Below are 20,586 nucleotides of genomic sequence, written 5' to 3' on the forward strand. Positions count from 1 at the left end.
TGCTGGGTGTCTGTTCTATACCGCAGGCCAATCATAATCCTTCCTTCATGACCTCAGAGAGTGGACTGCGCTGGCGGTCAGCACTTAGTGCTTGCCAAGAAAGCGTGAGGGCCAGATTTCACATCTCCTGAGTCAAGGTGGGTGTGCAGCCTGACCTCCACTCAAGCTTTGGTAGGTGGAGACGGAGCAGAGCATGCTGGGTAGCAAAACTAGCTTTATCAGTGTGGTCTGAGTTTGACTGACAGCCTGCCTCAATGAATATGGTGGGAGAACAATCAAGAATACAATGGAAGACTGATCAAGGATGATTACTGATATCAACCTTGGACCTCTACATGAATGCATATACATGTGCATGCATACACACATGCATGTACTGCCCATGTGTACACACACACAGAAAAACACACACATTCACACATGCTGTGGGACAATGGTCTTCTATTGTTTTAATAAAATGCTGATTGGTGAGTAGCCAGACAGGAAGTATAGGCAGGGCAACCAGAAAGTAGAGACGGGGGCTGGTGTGGGAGAACTGTCTGTATTCTGTCAATTATATTTTAAATAAATGCCGATTGGCCAGCAGTCAGGCACGAAGTATAGGTGGGACAACCAGACAGGAAGTAGAGGTGGGTCAATGAGAACAGGATAATTCTGGGAAGGAGGAAGCCCATTCCTCTGCAGTCCTGACCCGAACACAGAAGAAGCAAGATGTGACTGCCTTGCTGAATAAGGTACTGAGCCACATGTCTAACAGAGATAAGAATAATGGGCTAATAATGGGCTATATAAGAACTAAAAAGAAGCCTGAGCTAATGGACCAATCAGTTTATAACTAATGTAGACCTCTGTGTGATTTCTTTGGGACTTAACAATTGTGGGAACTGGGCAAGACAGAAACCAGGACAACAGGGGGCAACAAGAACAGGAGAATTCTGGTAAGAGGAAAAAGTCAGACTGTAGTTGTCACCCAGATGCAGAGGAAGCAAGATGAGAATGCCTCACTGATAAAGGTACCAAGCCATGTGGCTACTACAGACTATAAGAGTTAATTATCAGCCTAAGCTAATAGGCCAACCATTTTATGATTAATGTAGACCTCTGTGTATTTCTTTCGGACTGAATGGCTGTGGGACCACGCAGGACAGGAACCTCTGTCAACACACATGAAAACTGGAAAGAAATAAACCACACAATTTCCAATGGTGATTCTCATGAGAATTTCTAGGCTGGAAGTAAATCCTGAAATGAACCAAAGCTGTGCTTGCTGACATACACACATGGCGGTGGGAATACATTCACAGGGGCAGTGGACAGCTGGGGAAGAGAAAAGCCCCTCTTTCCAAGGTTCCCAAGAGCAGAAGAGCCTTCCTCTCCGGGAGTGACTGCTGACTTCCCAAGGCGAGTGTGACCTCCACACAGGGTTGGCTGTAGTCAGGCACCTACCTTGCTTGTCTGGTTTGGCTTGATTCCAGGCCCTCGAACCAGCAATGGAACTTTGATATCAAACTCATACAGCTGTCTTTTGTCTATTGGCAAAGAGAACTGCCCTGAAACAAAACGCACAAGGTCAATGCAGAGCCAGGACGCTGGCAGCACACACACCTTCTGAGCCACTGAGAAACTGAAAAGATGCCGTTTTAAGATCTATGTGTTGCATATGTGTGTATCTGTATAAAAGTATGCCACATGTGTGCATGCCCTTGAAGGCTAGAAGGAGATGCTGGATCTCCAGGAGCTGGAGTTACAGGTCACCTGACATGGGTACTGGGGACTAAGCTCAGGTCCTCCGGAAGCACTCCATGCCTCTCCAGCCCCTTAATTCTAGTTTTATAATACAAAGCTTAACTTGCCTGGGGTCCTTTTCAACACAAGACAGGAAAAATAATTGAATTTACCTTCTCCAGATAAGTAACTAAAAATGACCTGTTCTAAACAGGGCAAACTGAGCAAAATGATGTCTGGGAAGGAACGAGAGACAAACATGGAAACATGTGTGCCCATGTGAGCCGATCCAGGTGAATGGTGCCACTCCAACACTGCCACATAAAGAGAGAAACATGCCCCATTTGTGGATTCCCAAGTGTCTTCAAAACCTTAGAAAATAGCCGGGTGCCAAGGTACATGGTAATTAATCCCCACACTTGAGGCCACAGCGGGGCAATAGTGAGGTCAAGTGAGACCCCATCAAAAACCCAAGGGCTGGGGTGTAGCTCAGCAGTGCGAGGGCTGCAGTCTGACTGTCAGCACTGCAGTACCCTGCTCCCCTCACCCCTACACACAGAGAAACCCACGGGGAGAGTGGTGCAAGGGCTGCAGTCTGACTGTCATCTGTAGCTGAAAATATGAGCGGGAAGACGGAAGGCGTTTCTCATTAGTGCCCTTCTACAAAGACGCAGGATGGATGCTGACCAGGCCTCAAGCTCCTAGTCAAGCGATCCTCCTGCCTTAGCCTTTTCAGTTACTAATACAACAGCCACGCCGTCACACCCAGCCACTCCAGCTTCTACTCTGCCTGTTAAAGAACAGCCACGATAATATATTAAATGCTGAGTCAATATGCACAAAAAGCACGCCTCATGCCAGCTCAAGAGGAAACGTAAAGACATAGAAAAAAGAAAACGCTTGTCTTTAGCCAGAGGAGGTGCAAGTCAAGGGCACGGAGTCCACTCAAACTGCTGCTTTCAAAAACCAGGAATGTCCCCAAACTGCAAGACTCAGTGCTAAAGTTGCCCGCAAGGCAGCTTTCTGTCTCGCGTCTACACCACACTCCCTAAGCTCACTTCTACAGATGAGCTCATCTTCTCTGTGCCTCGGCCTGGCAAGTCTGCTGTGAAGCGCTGGACTCCGACCACACGGGTGACAATGGGGATGTGTTCTCACGGACGACAGTGCTGACCCTGCCGCTCACCTGTGTGGTAGCCGTTGTCTGAGGTATAGAAGATGTATGTGTTGTCCAGCTCGCCGGTGACGTCCAATCTCTTCACTAGCTTCTCCACGAGATCGTCAACCGAGAGCAGAGTTTGCCACCTGGGAACCAACACAGGGTGGAATCAGGACTTCAGGGGCAATGGCTGCACAAAAACACCCATCCCACCAAAGCAAACACCAAGAGCTCAAGACTCTGTCATTGCAAAAGACAGGTTAGAAAATTCTAGAACATTGCCAGGTGGTGGTGGTGCACGCCTTTAATCCCAGCACTCGAGAGGCAGAGGCAGGTGGACCTTTGTGAGTTTGAGTCTAGCCTGGTTTACAAGAGCTAGATCCAGGACAGGCTCCAAAGCTACAGAGAAACCCTGTCTCGAAAAACAAAAAAAAAAAAAAAAAAAAAAAAAAAAAAGAAAAGAAAAGAAAAGAAAATTCCAGAACACAATAATTACTTCATTTCAAATCTGTTTCCAAAGAAATAAATCAGGCTTTTAATAATGAGCTAACTTTATATTTTACTGTTTGGGAATAGAGTTAATCAGAAAGGACAGTTGTTAATTCAGCATAGATCACTTAGGTTGGTTCAAATAAGTCTGTGCTGCACTGTTTACTAGTCAAAACACTAGGCATTGGCCTATAAGCAAGAGGCCAAAGCTTGTCTACTGCCTGTTTTTATAAAGTTTTATCGACACATAGCAATATTTTCATATTACCTAAGGCTGCCTTTATGCTGAGACACATGGCCTGCAAGCTTGCAACACTTACTATGATTATTATCTGATCCTATAAAAAATGTTTACTGACCTCTGGTCCAAAGTCAATCCACTCTAAGAGAAAAGTAGTAAATTTTCACAAAAATTGACCTAGCACATCTTTAAACTCCCAAACATCAAAGATAAATACTGTTCTCAATATTTGGTCTGATTTCTATCTAGCTTTTCCTTTAAGCTTGGAGAAAAATGTTCAAGCAAATAGTTCAAGTTTGTCACTTCCTTACCAAGTCTTAAAAGTAGGTATTTTAATCAGTGTTGGGGTCCAAAGAACACCTCATGCACTTGAAGGCCGACGAACGCCTGCTGGTGGAGAGGCAGCGCCCCCAGCACGTCTCTCACTGGCCTGCCTCCGTTTGCTCAGGAATAACACAGTGGCCATCCCAGCCTCAGACCACGCACACTGAGAACGGTCTTAACAATAAAACACAACCTCACCACCGCAGCTTACCTCCTTCTGAACGCGTCATCTAGGAACTGTATTGAAGAGTTCGTCATGGGAGTCTTGGCTTGCCGAATTAGCCAGTGCTTGTTCTAAAGTTCAGAAGAAACCAGTGTAACATCAATTGTCACCGTCACATACCAGGGAACACAAAGGACCATCTACACTCTAGCAAACTATCGAGAACAGAATATCTAAATGAATCAGATATCTTGCCTATCAGGTATTACATTATGATTCGTAACAGCAGCAAAATTACAGTTACGAAGTGGCAACAAAACCTATGTTACGGTTGGAGGTCACCACACCATAAGGAACTGAATTAAGGGTTGCAGCATCAGGAAGGTTGAGAGTCACATGACAGACTGCCTCTTCTTTCTGTACTCCTGCCAGCGTCAGCTCTGCAGACGGACAGATGGACTGCTCCAGCCTCCCACTGGCAAACACCCGGTGCGCTTTCGTCGGCACAGGGAAGCCACCAGCTAAAGTGAGATTCAGCTGGTAACTCTAATCCCGTCAGCTACGGGCAAGTACTAGTTTACCTCTCTCTAAGTTCTGCCTGTACAGCCCTGCGTTCCATGGGTCTGTCAGCTCAAGAGACTGACATCCCCGGAAAAACCCTGGGTTTAAAACCTCAAGTTCTGCACATATGACACACTAGCAGAGCATGCACATATGATACACTAGCAGAGCATGCACATTATGACACACTAGCAGAGCATGTAAGCGTGGCCCCCAGCAGTCTACAAAGGGCAACTCACAACTGCTGAGCCCTCTTCTGGGTTCCTTGGGTAATGCACCCACAACATAAACCCACAGCCAAGACACACATGTAAAACTACAAACAAAATCTTAAAAAAATAACAAAAATCCCTTCAATTCTGGAGGGATTTTTCTTTTTCTTTTTGAAACAGAGATAGAGATGGAGATAGGGTAGCTTTGGTGCCTGTCCTGGAACTAGCTCTTGTAGCCCAGGCTGGCCTTGAACTCACAGAAATCTGCCTGTCTCTATGAAAGGCATGTGCCACCACTGCCAGGCAAAAGGGACTTTTTTATTTACATAGTAGCCACATTTTAAGTAACAAAAACATTCCCATATGCCATCAATTATCATGTATTTACAAGACTCTAAGTGACGATTTTTCAAACTATACTCTTGAAACTGTTCCTTGGTTAATAGGTTTTAGAAATTCAATCTTAAGTTCTCTTGTCGGAAGTTCCCATGAGATCATGTGACTGGAAAGTCCTGTGACTTACGTAACTCAAGGTTTTCAATCTTACTGCTGCTCCCTGGTAACTTATAGGAACTCTTTTTGGAACACAAAATTGAGACTAGTCCACTAGTTAAGTCAGCTTCCACTGTAACGAGCACACGCCTGTGGTGTGGCCGAGAGTATGCCAGATGCTTCTCTCCACTGTAACCATTACAGTAATCGAAGGCCTGAGGCCGCCCCCTTTGGGAGAACATAAACTCCCGCTCATTTCACAGACAGAAACTGATGCTCCCGGCTCTGATGTCAAGACTCATTCTGTACTATCACTGTGACTTCTCGAGAAGACTCAGGCAATGGGGACCTGCTTACACCCTCTGCCAAAGGATACACAACTCACTAACTAAAGAATACTTCAAGGAGACAGGCATGGTGGCACACATCTTTAATCCCAGCAATCAGGAAGCAGAAGTATGAGGGTCCTTGTGAGTTTGAGGCCTTCCTGGTCTACACAGGCTTAAGATACAGGCGCCGTTAACAGACGAGGCAACTGCTTGGCTGTGGTTTCATCAGGCAGCCTGATCTCATCTTCCATCCCTACACACGCTGCACTGTGCCACCTCCCTTCTTCTCATGCTTTGGGCCAGCGAGAAGCCCTGAAGGTGCTGCAAGGGCAGATGTTCTAGAGACACAGCTACCAGGACAGAGGAGGCAGGAGACATGCCTATAATCAGGAGTGGTGGTGTCTTTACCATTCCTGGGAATCTATTCCAGCTGCTGACTGATGTGTGGCAGGAACTTTCTGTCTGTATCCCTGAAAACATTGCACTAGGAACAAGTGCAATGGTCCCTTTAGGAGCTCTGGGGGGAGGGGACTTCTTTCAAGGCTCATGGTCCCCTGCCTGCTAGATACGGAAAGTGAGGCTTACTTAACGGATTAGAGGAACCTACCGTCCCGTGGATGTTGAAGTTCTTGTTTCTTGGTGCAAAGACATTCTGGAAAGCCTTCTGGTACTGAGGTGCAGCTGTCCAAGGTGAGTGGGGTGCTGGAGTGGAGATCATCATGAAGAATGGCTCAGAGTTGGACTTGTAGTCGAGGAAGTCCAGGGAGAGATTGGCCTGACACACACAGAGAGTTGTCATCTCCTACCCCTGCCTAGCAACTGCACATCCAATAGGGAAATTTCTCTTGGTAGACAGTGTGGCTACGAATCTCTAATGTATTTTACGTCACAGTCATGTGTGTAGTATGAGAGCGGCAGCCTAAATCCTGCTGCCCGGCTAGCTTACACCCAAAATAATTACACAGAAACTATATTCATTTAAACATTGCCTGGCCCATTAGCTCCAGCCTCTTACTGGCTAGCTCTCACATCTTGATTAACCCATTTCTATTAATGTAGATCGCCACTTGACTGTGGCTTACCAGCATGAGTCTAACCAGCATCCACCTTGGGCAAGAGAAGCATGGCGTCTGCCATACTTCCCTTCTTCCCAGCATTCTGTTCTGTCTACTCCGCCCACCTAAGAGCTGCCCTATCAAAAGACCAAGGCAGCTTCTTTATTCAACCAATGAAATCAACACAAATATAGAAGGACCTCATGCGCAACACACTGCTGGAATAATAATTTGGTTTGGACAATGCTTACAACCTTGACATGTCTACCAAGGAAAGCAACTGAGACCTTAACTTTACAAGACCTAGAGGTTGTTATGCTCCCCAAACAGTAAGACATAGTAAACTGTCTATTTTAGCATTAACTTAAAATATGATGATATATCTCAAAGAGCGTTAAGAGAGCCAGTGAGATGGCTCAGCAGGCAAAGGTGCTTGCTGCCAAGCCTGACGAGCTGCGTCTCCTCCCAGACACCCCAACATGGTGGAAGGGCAGAACTGATCCCACACTCTTTAATCATTTCACGCCCTCATTTCTCCCAACACTAACTCTAAAGGGCGTCTGTCTTCATTCTTTCACACCACAGGCTCTACAGCTTCCTGTGGTTTCTTCAAGACTCACTTCTGTTTGGCCAAAGCCCTTGCGATGCCTCCTCCCTTGTCTGTATTGGTTACTCTAACCTCCCTCAGGCTTCTGCTCAAGAGTTACCTAACTCGCTCTTTCCCTTTGTCTAACCTATCAGCCTAAGGAAGCGGTAGAGGAATGTGTGCACACAACCACAGGACCACACACCCACGGCAGGTTAATTGCTGGCCGTGAAGAGGCTGCCCTCCGAGGAACTGGGCTTTGCTCACTTATCAGTGAACGGCTGCACCACGTGCTAGGCTGAGAGTAAACACTCGGGACGGTTTCCATCACACACGTGTCGGGACAGGAGGGTGCCACCTCCATAGAGCCCTGCAGGACATCTGAGGAGAGTCTCTCTGAGGCAGCCACTAGAGTTGCAGGGATCATGAGGACACGAGACCCAAGACTAGCTTATATATGAAGAAAAGCACCCTCTGGAGGTTCTGATCAGCTGCAATTATTTTTTGGCAGACAGACCTGTCTAGACCAACCAAGCACCAGGCCCCAGAGCTCACCAGAACGTCCGTCAGGTAGTCTGTGCTGTAGTTCTCACCGTGCTTCCTCGCCTTCCCGTTGATGGAGAGCGTGTAGTTGTAGTACTTAGAGTTCTTCTCCTGTAGAAAGGAAGTAAAATCAGCAGCGAGTCCAGAGCGTGAGCTCCCGCTGGGCTCGATGGAGTAAGAGGGACAACTGCTCAAGCCAACACTGAACTTGGTTCGGGGGACATCACCATAGACCGGAAGAGTTTCATTAGTCTAGGTGGTTTTAGAAGCCAGACATGGGTCAAGAAGACCAGCCCACTAATGGTAGGAAAAATACTTGGAACGGAGTGACTCACCAGTCAACAGACCATCATTAAAGAGACAAATAGTTTTCCATAAAGTGAGACTTATGCTGGCATTGGGGCTAAGTCAGAGCACACATATTCTGCATCTGGGGCTGTGACTAGCTGACACTGACCTGAATAGTCACTTACCAAGGCATACCAATAACTCCAGCCCAGAGGGACGTGCTCCAGGCCACCTGCATCTGGGGCTCCGTACTGAAAAGACAGCCAAGCAGGATGTTAGAACTCCCTAGATATGACCAGACCAGAAAGAACAGTCAACCAAGCACACCTTTTGGCCAGGGCCTAAAACACAGCAGGTGAACAATTGCCCCAAACACACAAACTAGTTAAAGAATAAAGAACTCCCTAACTCAAGCCATTTCTTCAGTGGGACTCAGTAACTCTGGGCACTGCTAAATCCTGCCTGCCTGCCTGCCTGGTGTTCTGAATGGCCAGCGTGCCATTTAATCATTTAAATGTACAGAGCTGGTCACACGACACAGGCTTCAGACTTCAATGCAGAGGCTGTATCTGAACACACTTCTGAGAGAGCAGGGCTGCATCTACGCAGTGACGACACCGCGACAGCTCTATGACATGGCGTGTGGCCTATGAAGCCCAGCCCTCACCATCTGGCTACTACAGGGGACTCTCATGGGGTGAGAGCTGAGCTACGACCAAGAGAATCAGACCCTGGACCATTACTTCAGCTGTCCTGATGAAATCTACATACACTTTCCCTGCCTAAACACAGTTAGTGCTGCCATTTAAGGCGGGATGGAATCTCTGGAAGCGTCACTACATACACACCAGATGACCTTCAGTGTGCAGAGCAGCCTAAGTTCCCTTCTGGCCATCGAAGGTCTCTGACCCCACAACAGAACGTCTTTCACTTTCCATGATTCTCTCAAGCTGACTCACAGGTCACAGAGCTATCCCCTCAGTGACAGGAAGGAGCTGAGAAAATCCGGATAAGACCTCTGGCTACCACAGGAAAAGGGTGTGAGAAAATGCACACTGTCTCTTCACCCTGCACCCCATTTCAGCCATCACTAGAGAACCCAAACACCCCCAACACAGAGCAGATGCTAAGAAAACTGAGTCCCAGGGGGTGGACTTGGGGCTATGGACCTCGAGGTGACAGGCCACAGTGAGGCACCGCCCCGCCCAGCCCCACGAGGCCAGCCATATGTTCCCACACCCGCACCGCCCATGGGGCCGTTCCTTGATCAGTTTCCCCACAGTCTGGTCGTTCAGTCTGTTCTCACCCTGAAGGTAAAAAAGGAGCTGCACCCTGAATTGTGCTAATTAAGAAATGATCCCATGAGACCTCAGCAAAAGCCCCCCACTTGATGCTGGAAAAGAGGAAATGGAAACGAAGATGCTTCGACAGCCATGTGACCAGAATCCCTGGAGAGAGCAGGGAAGCAGAGACAGATGGAAGAGCACTTAGGACAATTTGTAAATAAACGCTGTGGGGACTGGGTAGAAGGAAAGTAACTACAGAACCCAAGCACACGTGTTTGTCTGCTGAATGGGCAGGTCAGCAAAAAGCTGCAAATAACCCTTTAATAGCATGACTTGAATTAACACCAATGAGAAAAAAATTATTCTCAGGAAATATAGTAATTTACATTTAAATGCCATCATAGGAAAGGAAAAGATCATTCAACACACCTCATTCAAATACTTCCCAGCAAAAAAGGTTTGATAACCGCACATTGATCTGAGGATGGCGGGGAACGTGCTTGGCTCCTGGATCTTCTGCCAGGACTTGCTGCTGCAGTTCCCCTCCAGAGTGTTGTTCACGACGTGATGGTTGTGCGGGTACTTCCCAGTCAGGATGCTGGCTCTGCTGGGGCAGCAAAGAGCGCTCGGCACATACTACAGGGACAGAAGAAAGGGTGAGGTTATACCACAAAAAAGACTCCCCGAGAGGGAAGAGGAAAGCACTTAATACTTGCATTTTAACTTCAGGGTCTCCTGGAGCAGAGCTCTCTCTACACACGGCGCACTCCAGAGCTGCTCAAAAGTCATTCATCAGAAACAACAGAGTAGATTAAAAAAAAAAAAAAAAGTGAACAAGTTGCTACTTGAGAAGAGGGGATCATGAGAGAGGTGGAAGAGATTGGGGTCAAAGTGGGGGCGGTAAACAGGACACATACAACATGAAAGCAGAAGCTGGGTGGGGGGGGCAACAAAAGGGAAGTGAAGATGGGGAAGGGAACACACACACACACACACACACACACACACACACACACACACACACACACAATTAGACCCATTACTTTTTGTTTCCTAGCACAAAAACTGATCATCTGGAATTCATGCTAGCATTATTGTTTCCTTTAAGGACTTGCTGCTGTCTTCCTGCCTTTAGGTGCTAGGACAGAAAGATCAGGGCCCAGCACGTTCTGAGTGTGTGCTCCCCACCGAGCTGAGCCTCCAGCTCTGACTGGCCTTTGGAAACACTCAGGAGGGTGATGGTCTCCACATGAACACTCGCTTTTTCCTTTTTATAAATCAGATGTGTTTGTCCCCTGTAACATTTTTTCAAGTTTTTGCCTTTAAAAAGATTTTATTTACATGTATGTGTGAGTATGTGTGCTCACAAGTGTGTCGCTTGTGTGTGGGTGCAGAGGGTGTCAGGTCCCTCATAGTGGGGCCATGGTTACATGGTCACAACCAGTGCTACACGGTCGACGGACCCACATTCCAGTCCTCAGGATGGAGCAGGCAGCTGCCACTGTGGGACCTCCTCTCCAGCCGTGCCTCCTGTCACTCGGACCCAGCCAAGAGTCACCCAGAAGGGAGCATCAGCTGGGGGATTGTCCAGATCAGTGTCCTGATTGTGAATCCACACAGGAGGATCCAACCCACTGTGGGTGACACCATCCCCCAGGCAGGTGGTACTGGGCTGTATAAGAAAGCTAGAAAAGCCAGTCATGGTGGTATACACCTTTAAACCCAGCAATCAGGAGGCAGAGGTGGGTGGATCTCTGAGTTTAGGACCAGCCTGGTCTATACTGAAATTCTGAAAAACAAAACAAAAGGAACAAATGAAAGCTAACAGGCCAGCAAGGCCAGCAGGTGGTCTCCCTTATGGTTCCTGTTTAAGCTCCTACTTGAATTCCCTGACTTGCCTCAGCTATGAACGATCAGACCTCCTGCCCCCGCGCTGCTTTCGGTTGTCGTATTCTATCGCAGTAGCAGAAAAGAAACTGCAACTTTTCCCTTTCTGCCCTGTGACCTTTTATGGCCAGTATGGCATTATTACTGAATTTGTACATTTCATTTCAGTACTGGGTCAGGCATTCCTTCCTTTAAAGACATTGCCTTTATGGGGTTGATCTCTGGTACTGACACAAACCAACCCTACCTAGGGGCCAGATGTGTAACCCAGTGGTTGGGCATGAGTACAGCAGCCCTGGTACCAATCCCAACACCAAACGACACACCATTGTGATGGCTCTTACCCAATCTTCATTCTAATCATTCTAGATAATATTTCAAATCACTTAACTGGATCTAAGAAAAGTTTTGACTTTAATTAGAACTATATTTTATAATAGTGTCTTCACATAGAAAACAAATGCCCCCAGCAACATTACCAAACATTCCCCAAAGACAGGATCTCACTATGTAGCTCTGGCTGTCTTGGGACTATGTAGACCAGGCTGGCCACAAACACACAAAAATCTGCCTAATCCCGCTTCCTGAGTGCTGGGATTAAAGGTTTATGTCACTATGTCTGGGTTGTTGTATAAATCTTAACCATTTATGGCTACCACTTGCTATTCCTGGAGTGAATTTTCTGCTGCTATTTTTAGGAATGGAACTTTTTTTTTTCCATTTTTTTCCCTCAAAAAAGTCTCACTACGTAACCTGGGCTGGAACTCAAACTCACAGAGATCTGCCAATCTCGCCTCCTCAGTGCTGGGATTAAAGTCATGTGCCACCACCCTGGGTTCTATTTTTAAGTTGTTACATAGAATGAGTTTTCCTGGTGTAAAAAAAAAAAATCCGGGGCTGGAGAGATGGCTCAGAGGTTAAGAGCATTGCCTGCTCTTCCAAAGGTCCTGAGTTCAACTCCCAGCAACCACATGGTGACTCACAACCATCTGTAATGAGATCTGGTGCCCTCTTCTGGCCTTCAGGCATACACACAGACAGAATATTGTATACATAATAAATAAACAAATAAATATTTTAAAAAAATCCAAAAGAATGGAAATAACTTTGTCATTTTCCCATAGTTTTATCTACTTCTGAAGATAGTAATGACATCCAGAACCCTGAATGATCAGTACCCAAGGTCTTTTTTTTTAATTATTTTTTTTTATTTAAAAAATTTCCATCTCCTCCCCTCTTCCTTCCCCTTCCCTCCCCTCCCTCCCTCCCTTTTCAGGCCAAGGAGGTCTTATCCCTAATTATGCTGAGCCCTTCATCTTAAGTGATACATGCTACTTGTCTGGAATACTCATTTCTAGTAAGGTTGCCCTCACACACCTACTGCGATGAACGTCTCCCCTTCAATTACTCCTGTGGACAACACACCCCAAATCATGTAGAACTTACTGTGGCCCTACACTGGCATGTGCGTCACATGTACCAATCCATGTAACCATGGTAACCCTGAGGCAGATGTACAGACTTCATTTAAAATGGGGAAACAAAAAACCAAAATGCAGGAGAATAAGTAAATAAGTAACTATTCAAATTGGGCAATCTGGCTCAAAGTCTATGCTTAAACCCAAGCATGACACTGTGCTGCTGCTCGGTGGATTTCTTGGTAGGAAGCTACCACACCACCGTTTAGGAGTTTTCTGTAAGGTTCTTGAATATGAATGGTTAGATTTTGGGTATCTGATTCCATACATGTTACATGTGTGTTCTCAGTACCTTTGTCAGAGTCAGCTAGCAGAGCTCATGGAACTTTTATTCCGTAACAATTTACATAGCATAAATGTTCTTGGTTTGTACAACCTAGTTTCAACTCTCTAACAGCAAGGACCTCAATAAAATACCCCAGTTATGTGACAGGCTAGAATACCAGCCATTAGTTGGGTGCATTGGCGCACACCTTTAATCCCAGCATTTGAGAGGCAGAGGCAGGCGGATCTCTGTGAGTTCAAGACCAGCCTGGTCTGCAGAGTGAGTTCCAGGGCAGCCAGAGTTACACAGTCAGACCCTATCTCAAAATCAACAACAACCCATTCCCCAAAACAAAAACCAGCAATTAATTTATCATTTCAATGAATGTTCTCTCCTCTCAGATGACTAGTTAATTAATAAAACCCCTAAGGCTAGACATTTTGATGAAAAACACAAACAAAAATCCTTCCACGTAAACCACACTAGAATCCCAGCGTGAGCGTTTCTTCCCAGAATGTGATAGGAAAGCTGACAACATGACTTTGGCTCCTAAACTTACAGCGCTAGAGAAAGTCATCCCCTTCTCTCCAATGAGGGCCTTGGTTTTCTTCAGTGGTGTCTACAAGGGAAACAATTCCTTGTTAAACAATGCTTGATAAAATAAAACATACAAACAGCACTTGTGTTTGGTTACAGCTTAGATGTACTTCATGTGTATGGATGTTTTGCCTGCCTGTGTATGTCTGGGCACCATGCACACTCATACAGTGCCTGCAGAGGCCGGAAGGGGGCACTGGATCCTCTGGAAATGGACGTACAGGCAGTTGTTAGTGTCTGCATGGGTGCTGGGAACCAAATCTGGGTCTTCTCTGCAAGAGCAACGAGTGCTCTTAACTAACTCTTCAGTCATCTCTCCAGCTTCTTTTGCTTTATCTTAGTCATCTATTTGCTCAGCTCTGACACAAAGCAAAAGAGCAATGGTTTTGTAGATGAACCAGAACCAAACAGGTTTGGTTACAATCAGATGAACCCTGTGCAAGCAGGAAGCGAAGTTCACAGCTCATAGTGCTGTCCTATCCACGCTGAGTGCAGGTAATAAATCGCAGTGCCCTCTTATTACTGCCGATAACCCCAAGGCATGAAATGATCTGAAAGGAAACCTGCACATCACTCCTGGGGAAGCCAACACTTAGATGGAGTGTTGAAATGTCTGGAAACCAGACAAGACCTCAAGGCTGGCAGACTGCTTCCAAGCTTCCGCAGGTAATGACGGAGCTCTGACAGCGAGGGTCCTGCTGACGAGCCCCCTCAGTAGCACACCCCCCCTGTCAATCATGCACACCATTCCTTCAGGGCTAGGGATTGAGCCCAGGGCCTACAAATCCAGTCCTATTGCTCTTGCTTTTCATCTTCTGTTCACAGTCTACAGCTTTTAACCAAGTACAGGGAAAGGTTAACGTCATCCCAGAGGACAGAAGTTTGAAGGCAGTTATTTAACTATGAAGAAAGGTACACTGATCCTGTTCACTTTCTAGACAGCAAAAACTACCGCCGACAGTGAGGATCTAGAGGAAGTCCATGCGATTCTGAATTCTCTGAACCCCAAGAACAGACTAAATACAACCTTCCGTCCATCTGGCACAGTGATTTCCTTGAAGATCGAGCTTCCAAACACACACCTAGGCTAACAAAAGACTCGCTGTCAACAATGTGTCACTTTCCCACTGATCTATAAGCCCAAGCTGCCTGCAGTCTCCAAAGGACAATTTCAACTCCTTCAAGTCAAGCTTTGAAGATGCCGTGAGGAGATCTCAACCTGTGGGTCGAGACCCCTTTGGGGGCCGCATAGCAGATATCCTGGATAGCAGATAGTTACGATTCCTAACAGTAGCAAATTACAGTTATGAATTAGTAACAAAAATAATTTTATGGCTGGAGGTCACCGCAACATGAGGAACTTAGCGAAGGGTGACAGGGGTTGAGAACGGCTGACCTAGAGGAAGACCCGGGACCGAGAGGGAATAGAGTCATCAAACTGTCTGTACACAGGCAAAACTACTAGACACTATTTGTTTCCCAGGAAGATAGAAGGTGTGATGCTAACACATCTGTTAAACACTTTATGTGCCACACACTGATTGAGGCAAAGGCAGGTAACAAGGTCCTGACCTCACCATACTGTTCTAGGACCAGGACAACTGAAGGTGATCAATCACCTCAGGTAGTACAGGTGCTACAAAGGGAACACAGCAGGTTCAAGTGGCACAGCTGTCGGGCAGGAGGCAGGGGCTACTTCAGAAGAGCAACTGGGAGGGCCCTTAAAGGAGGCAACTTTGCTGAGGTCCCTACAGCGTGCAGGCAGGGCTAAGGTCATTCACGGGCTGAAGAGGAGGAGCTTACAGGCTGAGGCAGGCAAATATCCCAACAGAGAAAACCGGAAGGAGTTAATGTGGAAGAAACAGCTCAGGACTGAAGGGGAACACAAGGTGACAGACAGCACAGGGCTTCATAGGAATTTCAACTCAAAAACGTTAACGTTAATAATCTTCGCATGGCTGAACAGGTCCCGAGCAAGAATCGCATGGTACTGAATGTATGTGTCCGTGCTAATCCGAAGTGACAGTGGCTGGTCAGGCGGAAGCCATGTGATGGGATTAAGAAACAGCCACACTTACTCTCTCATGAGCAGACGTGCAACGTTACTTATCATCCTAAGCAAACTCCCTTTGAGAAACACGGAGGAACCACTGATTCTCCTGATCCTGCACAGCAGCGTTCTGAATGTCCTCAGATGACTCTGATAATCCAATGGCTGACTTTCCTTTGAACAATGGAAGTCAACGCAGGTCATATTTAGCCTTTCCTTACACTTCCGCATGGCTCCCGACCAAGCACCCCTTTTCCTAGAGTGAAGGATTTAAGAAACAGCCCGTGCTTTTGCGGACACCATACCCTGGGAAAATTCATGAAAGCAGAGACTCTCGAATAACACGCGGGACAAATGCTATGAAATGATAATTGTGAAGGATGCTCTGACCACAAATGAGATGGAATAAGATGGGTAATGACAGGGGCCAGGGAGATGGCTCGGCAGGAAAGTGCACTGGCTGAGCCTGCAAAGGACCCCGGTCTGATTCCCAGCACCCCCATGGCAGCTCACAACCATCTCAGTCCTGTCTCAGCACATCTGATGCCTTTCCTGGCCTCCGTAGTACCAGGACACACACACGGCTGTACACACATACACACATATGGGCAAAGCACCCATACACATTAAAAATCAAAAAACACGGTGTGTGCCTGTAATCCCAAGTCTTGGGAGGTAGAAGCAGGAGGATCAGGAATTCAGGTACACCCTCAGCCACACAGCTAACGAGTCCTCCTGGACTATGCTGGATAGCGTGGTCAGCTTGACACAAACTAGTCATCTGAGAGGAGAGAACTTCAGCCAAGAATATGTCTCCATAAGATTGGGCTGTCTAGAGCATTTTCCTCATTAGTGACCGATGGGGGAGAGCCCAGCCATTGTGGGTGGGGCCATCCCTGGGCTGGTGGTCCTGGGTTCTATAAGAAAGCAGGCCGAGCAAGCCATGGGCAGCAAACCAGTAAGCAGCACCCCTCCAGGGTCTCTGCACCAGCTTCCTCCTCCAGGATCCTGCCCTGTTTGAGTTCCTACCTTGGCTTCCCTTTATGGACTGTGTCTATGGGTACGTGAGTCAAACAAACCCTGTCCTCCCCAAGCTGTTTATTGTCACAGTGTTTCAACACAGCAATAATGTCCTTAAGTAGGATGGATTGACTTGAGAAAAAATAAAAGAAAAAAAATTCACAATAAATGAAAACCTTATGATATCAAACTGTGGTCTGAGTCAGTGTGGGTGTGCTGGTGTGAGCCAGGGGTGCATGTGTGTGGGGTCCCAACTGCCTACTTTGCCAACTATTACAAAAACCGAAGCACAATTCTTCTCTACGGTAAAGACACTTTACGTAAAGTTTTACACATAAATTAAGGAATAAGGGTGACCTCCCCACTGACAACATTCCAGAATGCTACTGAAGACTCAGATCACAGTGCGAAGTGCCTCCGTGGGTGTGAGTACCAGATGACACGTGCCAAGGCAGGGCTACCACAGTGTTCTAACAAAGCAAATAAGACTGCTGTCCCTTTGAGCTTCTGTGATGTTAGAAACACAAATATAAGACACCTCACACCTCGCCTGGTACCAAGGAGGTTCTTGAACACCATTCCTGTCTCGGCTCGCCACCTTGTTGTCCTAGCTGAACTCAGTGTCACAACTCTGAAAGGGGCTGCGAGAAAAGTCAGAATTCTCTCAAGTGCCAGGGGCTGCAGCTTTGAAACAAACAAATAAAAACACCATTGCAGGACTCAGGGAACTGAACTCAGGTTATTGACGGCCCAAGTGCTAGAGGCTGCAAGTTCAACTTGTCCCCTGCATCCCTTCTGGTTTCTCAGGCTAGCCTATATACTTCTATTAAAAAACAACAAAAACGGGCTGGAGAGATGGCTCAGAGGTTAAGAGCATTGCCTGTTCTTCCAAAGGTCCTGAGTTCAGTTCCCAGCAACCACATGGTGGCTCACAACCATCTGTAATGGGGTCTGGTGCCCTCTTCTGGCCTGCAGGCATACACAAAGACAGAATATTGTATACATAATAAATAAATTAATTAAAAAAAAAAACTAGGCTGGGTGGTAGTGGCGTATGTCTTTAATCCCAGCATTCAGGAGGCAGAGGCAGGCTGATTTCTGTGAGTTCGAGGCCACCCAGGTCTACAGAGTGAGTTCTAGGACAGGCTCCAAAGCTACAGAGAAACCCTGACTCACAAAACAAAACAAAAAGAAGCTAGGGCCATCTAGATGACTTATGGAGTACAAGGAGATGTGCTGCCAAGCCTGAGAACTTGAGTTCAATTCCAAAGGCCCACATGGAGAATGAGCAAGGTGACTCCTCCAACTTGTCCTCTAACCTCCACGTTCAGGCCACGGTGGCATGCGCACATCCCCAACCTCTAAACACAGAATCTGCTGGGAGAAAGAAGCAAACAAAAAAGAAAGTTATAGAGGGCAAATAATACCTCAGTTACCTCGACTACACACGGCCAACGGCTGTGCTAAGAGAAGCTCACTGAACTGAGAGCACCTTATAGCTGCGCAGAGAATTTGGTTTTCAACAGTAGGTTTTTTTTTTTTTTTTAATTTTAAGCTTTGAAATCCCAGCACATGTGAAGCAGAAGACAGATCTCTGTGAGTTCAAGGCCAGCCAGAGCCACGTAGTGAGACGCTGTCTCAAAAAAAGAAAAAAAAAAGGGAATAAGAGAAGAAAGCTCTGGGAGCAGGAGGCTGTGAAACAGCTGGAGTGATACATAGCAAAACCTAAAATTTAAGAGTGAAATTAAATCGAGACTTTTGGTTCAGGAAATGGGGGGTTAGCTCAAACCGAGAGAGCACTGGCTCAGCATGCATGAGGCATCCTCGTGGCTCAGTGGAAACTACAAAGCAACCAGACAATGGGATCTATGAGGAAGAACAGAGAGGCTGTGGGACTGAGTGGCCACACTGACACCTTAAACACCACGTAGCAGAGAAGGTCCACGGAATACAAGGCACACATTACTTCACGGTCCCGAAACCTATGGCTCTGCTTACCATTATCACACGTGACACACGGAAAGCCAAAATGTTGGCAGCCACTCTCTAGACTGATTTCACAACTCACAGGCCGGCTGGGACCAGCAACCTGAAGGGCACTGAGCCTAGGGTTATTGCCACAGAGGAAAGGGCAGGACCCTCCGGCTTCAGCCATCAGCTGAGAGCCAAAGGGGAACTGAAGAGAGTGAAGAGAGAAGGGAAAGACTTTTTTTTTTCTTTAAATGAGAGCACTGCTGACCTAGGAGGGAAGAACAGTGGAGGTTTCCTTTTAATCCCCTCCTACTTCAGAGCCTTGGGCAAGACCCTGGAATGGGGGGTGGGTGGGTTTTGGTGTGAATGTTCCCTAAGGTCAAATTCCAGAACCTCGAAAGAGCAGAAGTGACTCAGGGAAGGAAATGAAGTCGCATGACAACACCCATTAGCTATAAAGTGGAGCTCTGACAGAAATGCCTCAGCCAGGTGTTCAATTAGGCTGATTTTCTTTTTCTTCCTGATGCTTCTTAAAGCAAAACACACTCTCAAGAGCTCCACGGCCCGCCAACCACTCTGGCTCCTATCATCATTTATATAGTCTTCACAGAAGCAAAAATGCCGACGTCCCAGGTCCCTCGTGAAGGGGGCTGACGAGGCCTCGGATCTCCCTGACCCATCTCTGGCCTCCACAGGTTTGTCGTGAGTGGACACTGCAGCAGGAAGGTCCGGACTAGAGGCAGAGTGTGCATGGTGCGTGCGTGCGGGCGAGCCCAGGAGAGGAATCCGAGTCCTTCGGTCAGTCCGAGCTCACGGAGGGTCCGGAGCGGCCGCGCACACCCTCCCACGGCCAAGGCACCCAGCAAAGGGGATTCGGGGGAGTGGGGGAAGGGCGTGGAGAGGCGTTACCATGCCGCCGAGCTCCGAGTCTTGGTCGTCGGTGAGCAGCAGCAGCACGTTGGGCCTGCGAGCCGCCCCGACGAGCCCCAGGCAGGAGCCCAGCAGCGACAGCAGCAGCAGCAGCAGCAGCAGCACCGCGGGTGAGCGGCCCGGCCGGGGCCAGGCTGCGGACACGAGCCGCATGGCCGCCGCGCTCTGCGGTGACCGAGAGCGACAGACAGACACAGAGTGTGAGCAGGCCGGCCGGGTCAGGCTTGCTCTCCCTAAGCGAGATCACGTGAGCCGGGGGCAGGGGGTGGGGCGCGTCGTCACGTGACGGGCGGCCGGGGGCGGGGTCTGGGGAGCGGCGGAGAGCCCGGGCGCTGGGCGGCTGGACAGAGCTAGGACCGCGCGGAGCCAGGGCCCTGCCTGTTTCTGCTGCTGGAGGCGGGACGGCAGGGCACTGGGGACGAAATCAGGGCGCAGTCGGCTCTTCCGCTCTCCAGAGGGAAGGAGCGCGTCTGCTGTGTACACAGATCAGCTGGTGGCCAAAGTCCGGGCTAATTCCTGGGGTTAATGACGTCTCTGCCTGCGTCCTTTGACTTCTCACCTTTCGAGATGAAAGTTCTCATTCGGCTCAGCTGTTGTAAATTCTACTTAGCTTAGCTGGCGTGTAGTTTCAAACAATTTAGGAATATCTTAACAACTTTACGCTAAATAGTTCTTGGTGGATGTTTTAAAAGTTAATTACATTCTAATACGCATTTATTTTGGTGTATTTTGTGCGCTCATGTGCATTCTGCGGCATTTGTGTGAAGGTCAGTTCTTGCCTTTTAGTGAGTGGGTCCAGGGGACCGAACTCAGGCTGCAGGTGGCTTGCATGCTGAGTCATCCTAGCCAGGCCTCTTTGATGAGTTTCTGCAAGCCTTCCTGGAAGCTTTTAGACTGTGCTCTATCAATCGCAACAAATCCTTTGCTTTGTTGAA

The 20,586-nt window shown here is 47.6% G+C and overlaps 1 protein-coding gene across 1 annotated transcript in view; it reads right to left on the bottom strand.

The window, feature by feature from the left end:
• The window catches only part of Gns (glucosamine (N-acetyl)-6-sulfatase), a 32,421-nt gene extending 12,532 nt beyond the window's left edge, over positions 1-19,889 (bottom strand). Inside the window, exons 1-9 of the mRNA XM_038314384.1 lie at positions 19,631-19,889; positions 13,643-13,702; positions 9,883-10,089; positions 8,353-8,418; positions 7,892-7,990; positions 6,303-6,470; positions 4,150-4,232; positions 2,912-3,030; positions 1,447-1,550 (exon numbers count right to left, since the gene is read on the bottom strand). Coding sequence (XP_038170312.1) covers positions 1,447-1,550; positions 2,912-3,030; positions 4,150-4,232; positions 6,303-6,470; positions 7,892-7,990; positions 8,353-8,418; positions 9,883-10,089; positions 13,643-13,702; positions 19,631-19,804 — 1,080 coding nt within the window. The 5' untranslated portion in view covers positions 19,805-19,889. The remainder of the gene's footprint in view (positions 1-1,446; positions 1,551-2,911; positions 3,031-4,149; positions 4,233-6,302; positions 6,471-7,891; positions 7,991-8,352; positions 8,419-9,882; positions 10,090-13,642; positions 13,703-19,630) is intronic.
• Between the last annotated feature and the right edge of the window lie 697 nt (positions 19,890-20,586).

The sequence above is a fragment of the Arvicola amphibius genome, chromosome 17 (assembly GCF_903992535.2).
Source record: "Arvicola amphibius chromosome 17, mArvAmp1.2, whole genome shotgun sequence".
Lineage (NCBI taxonomy): Eukaryota > Metazoa > Chordata > Mammalia > Rodentia > Cricetidae > Arvicola > Arvicola amphibius.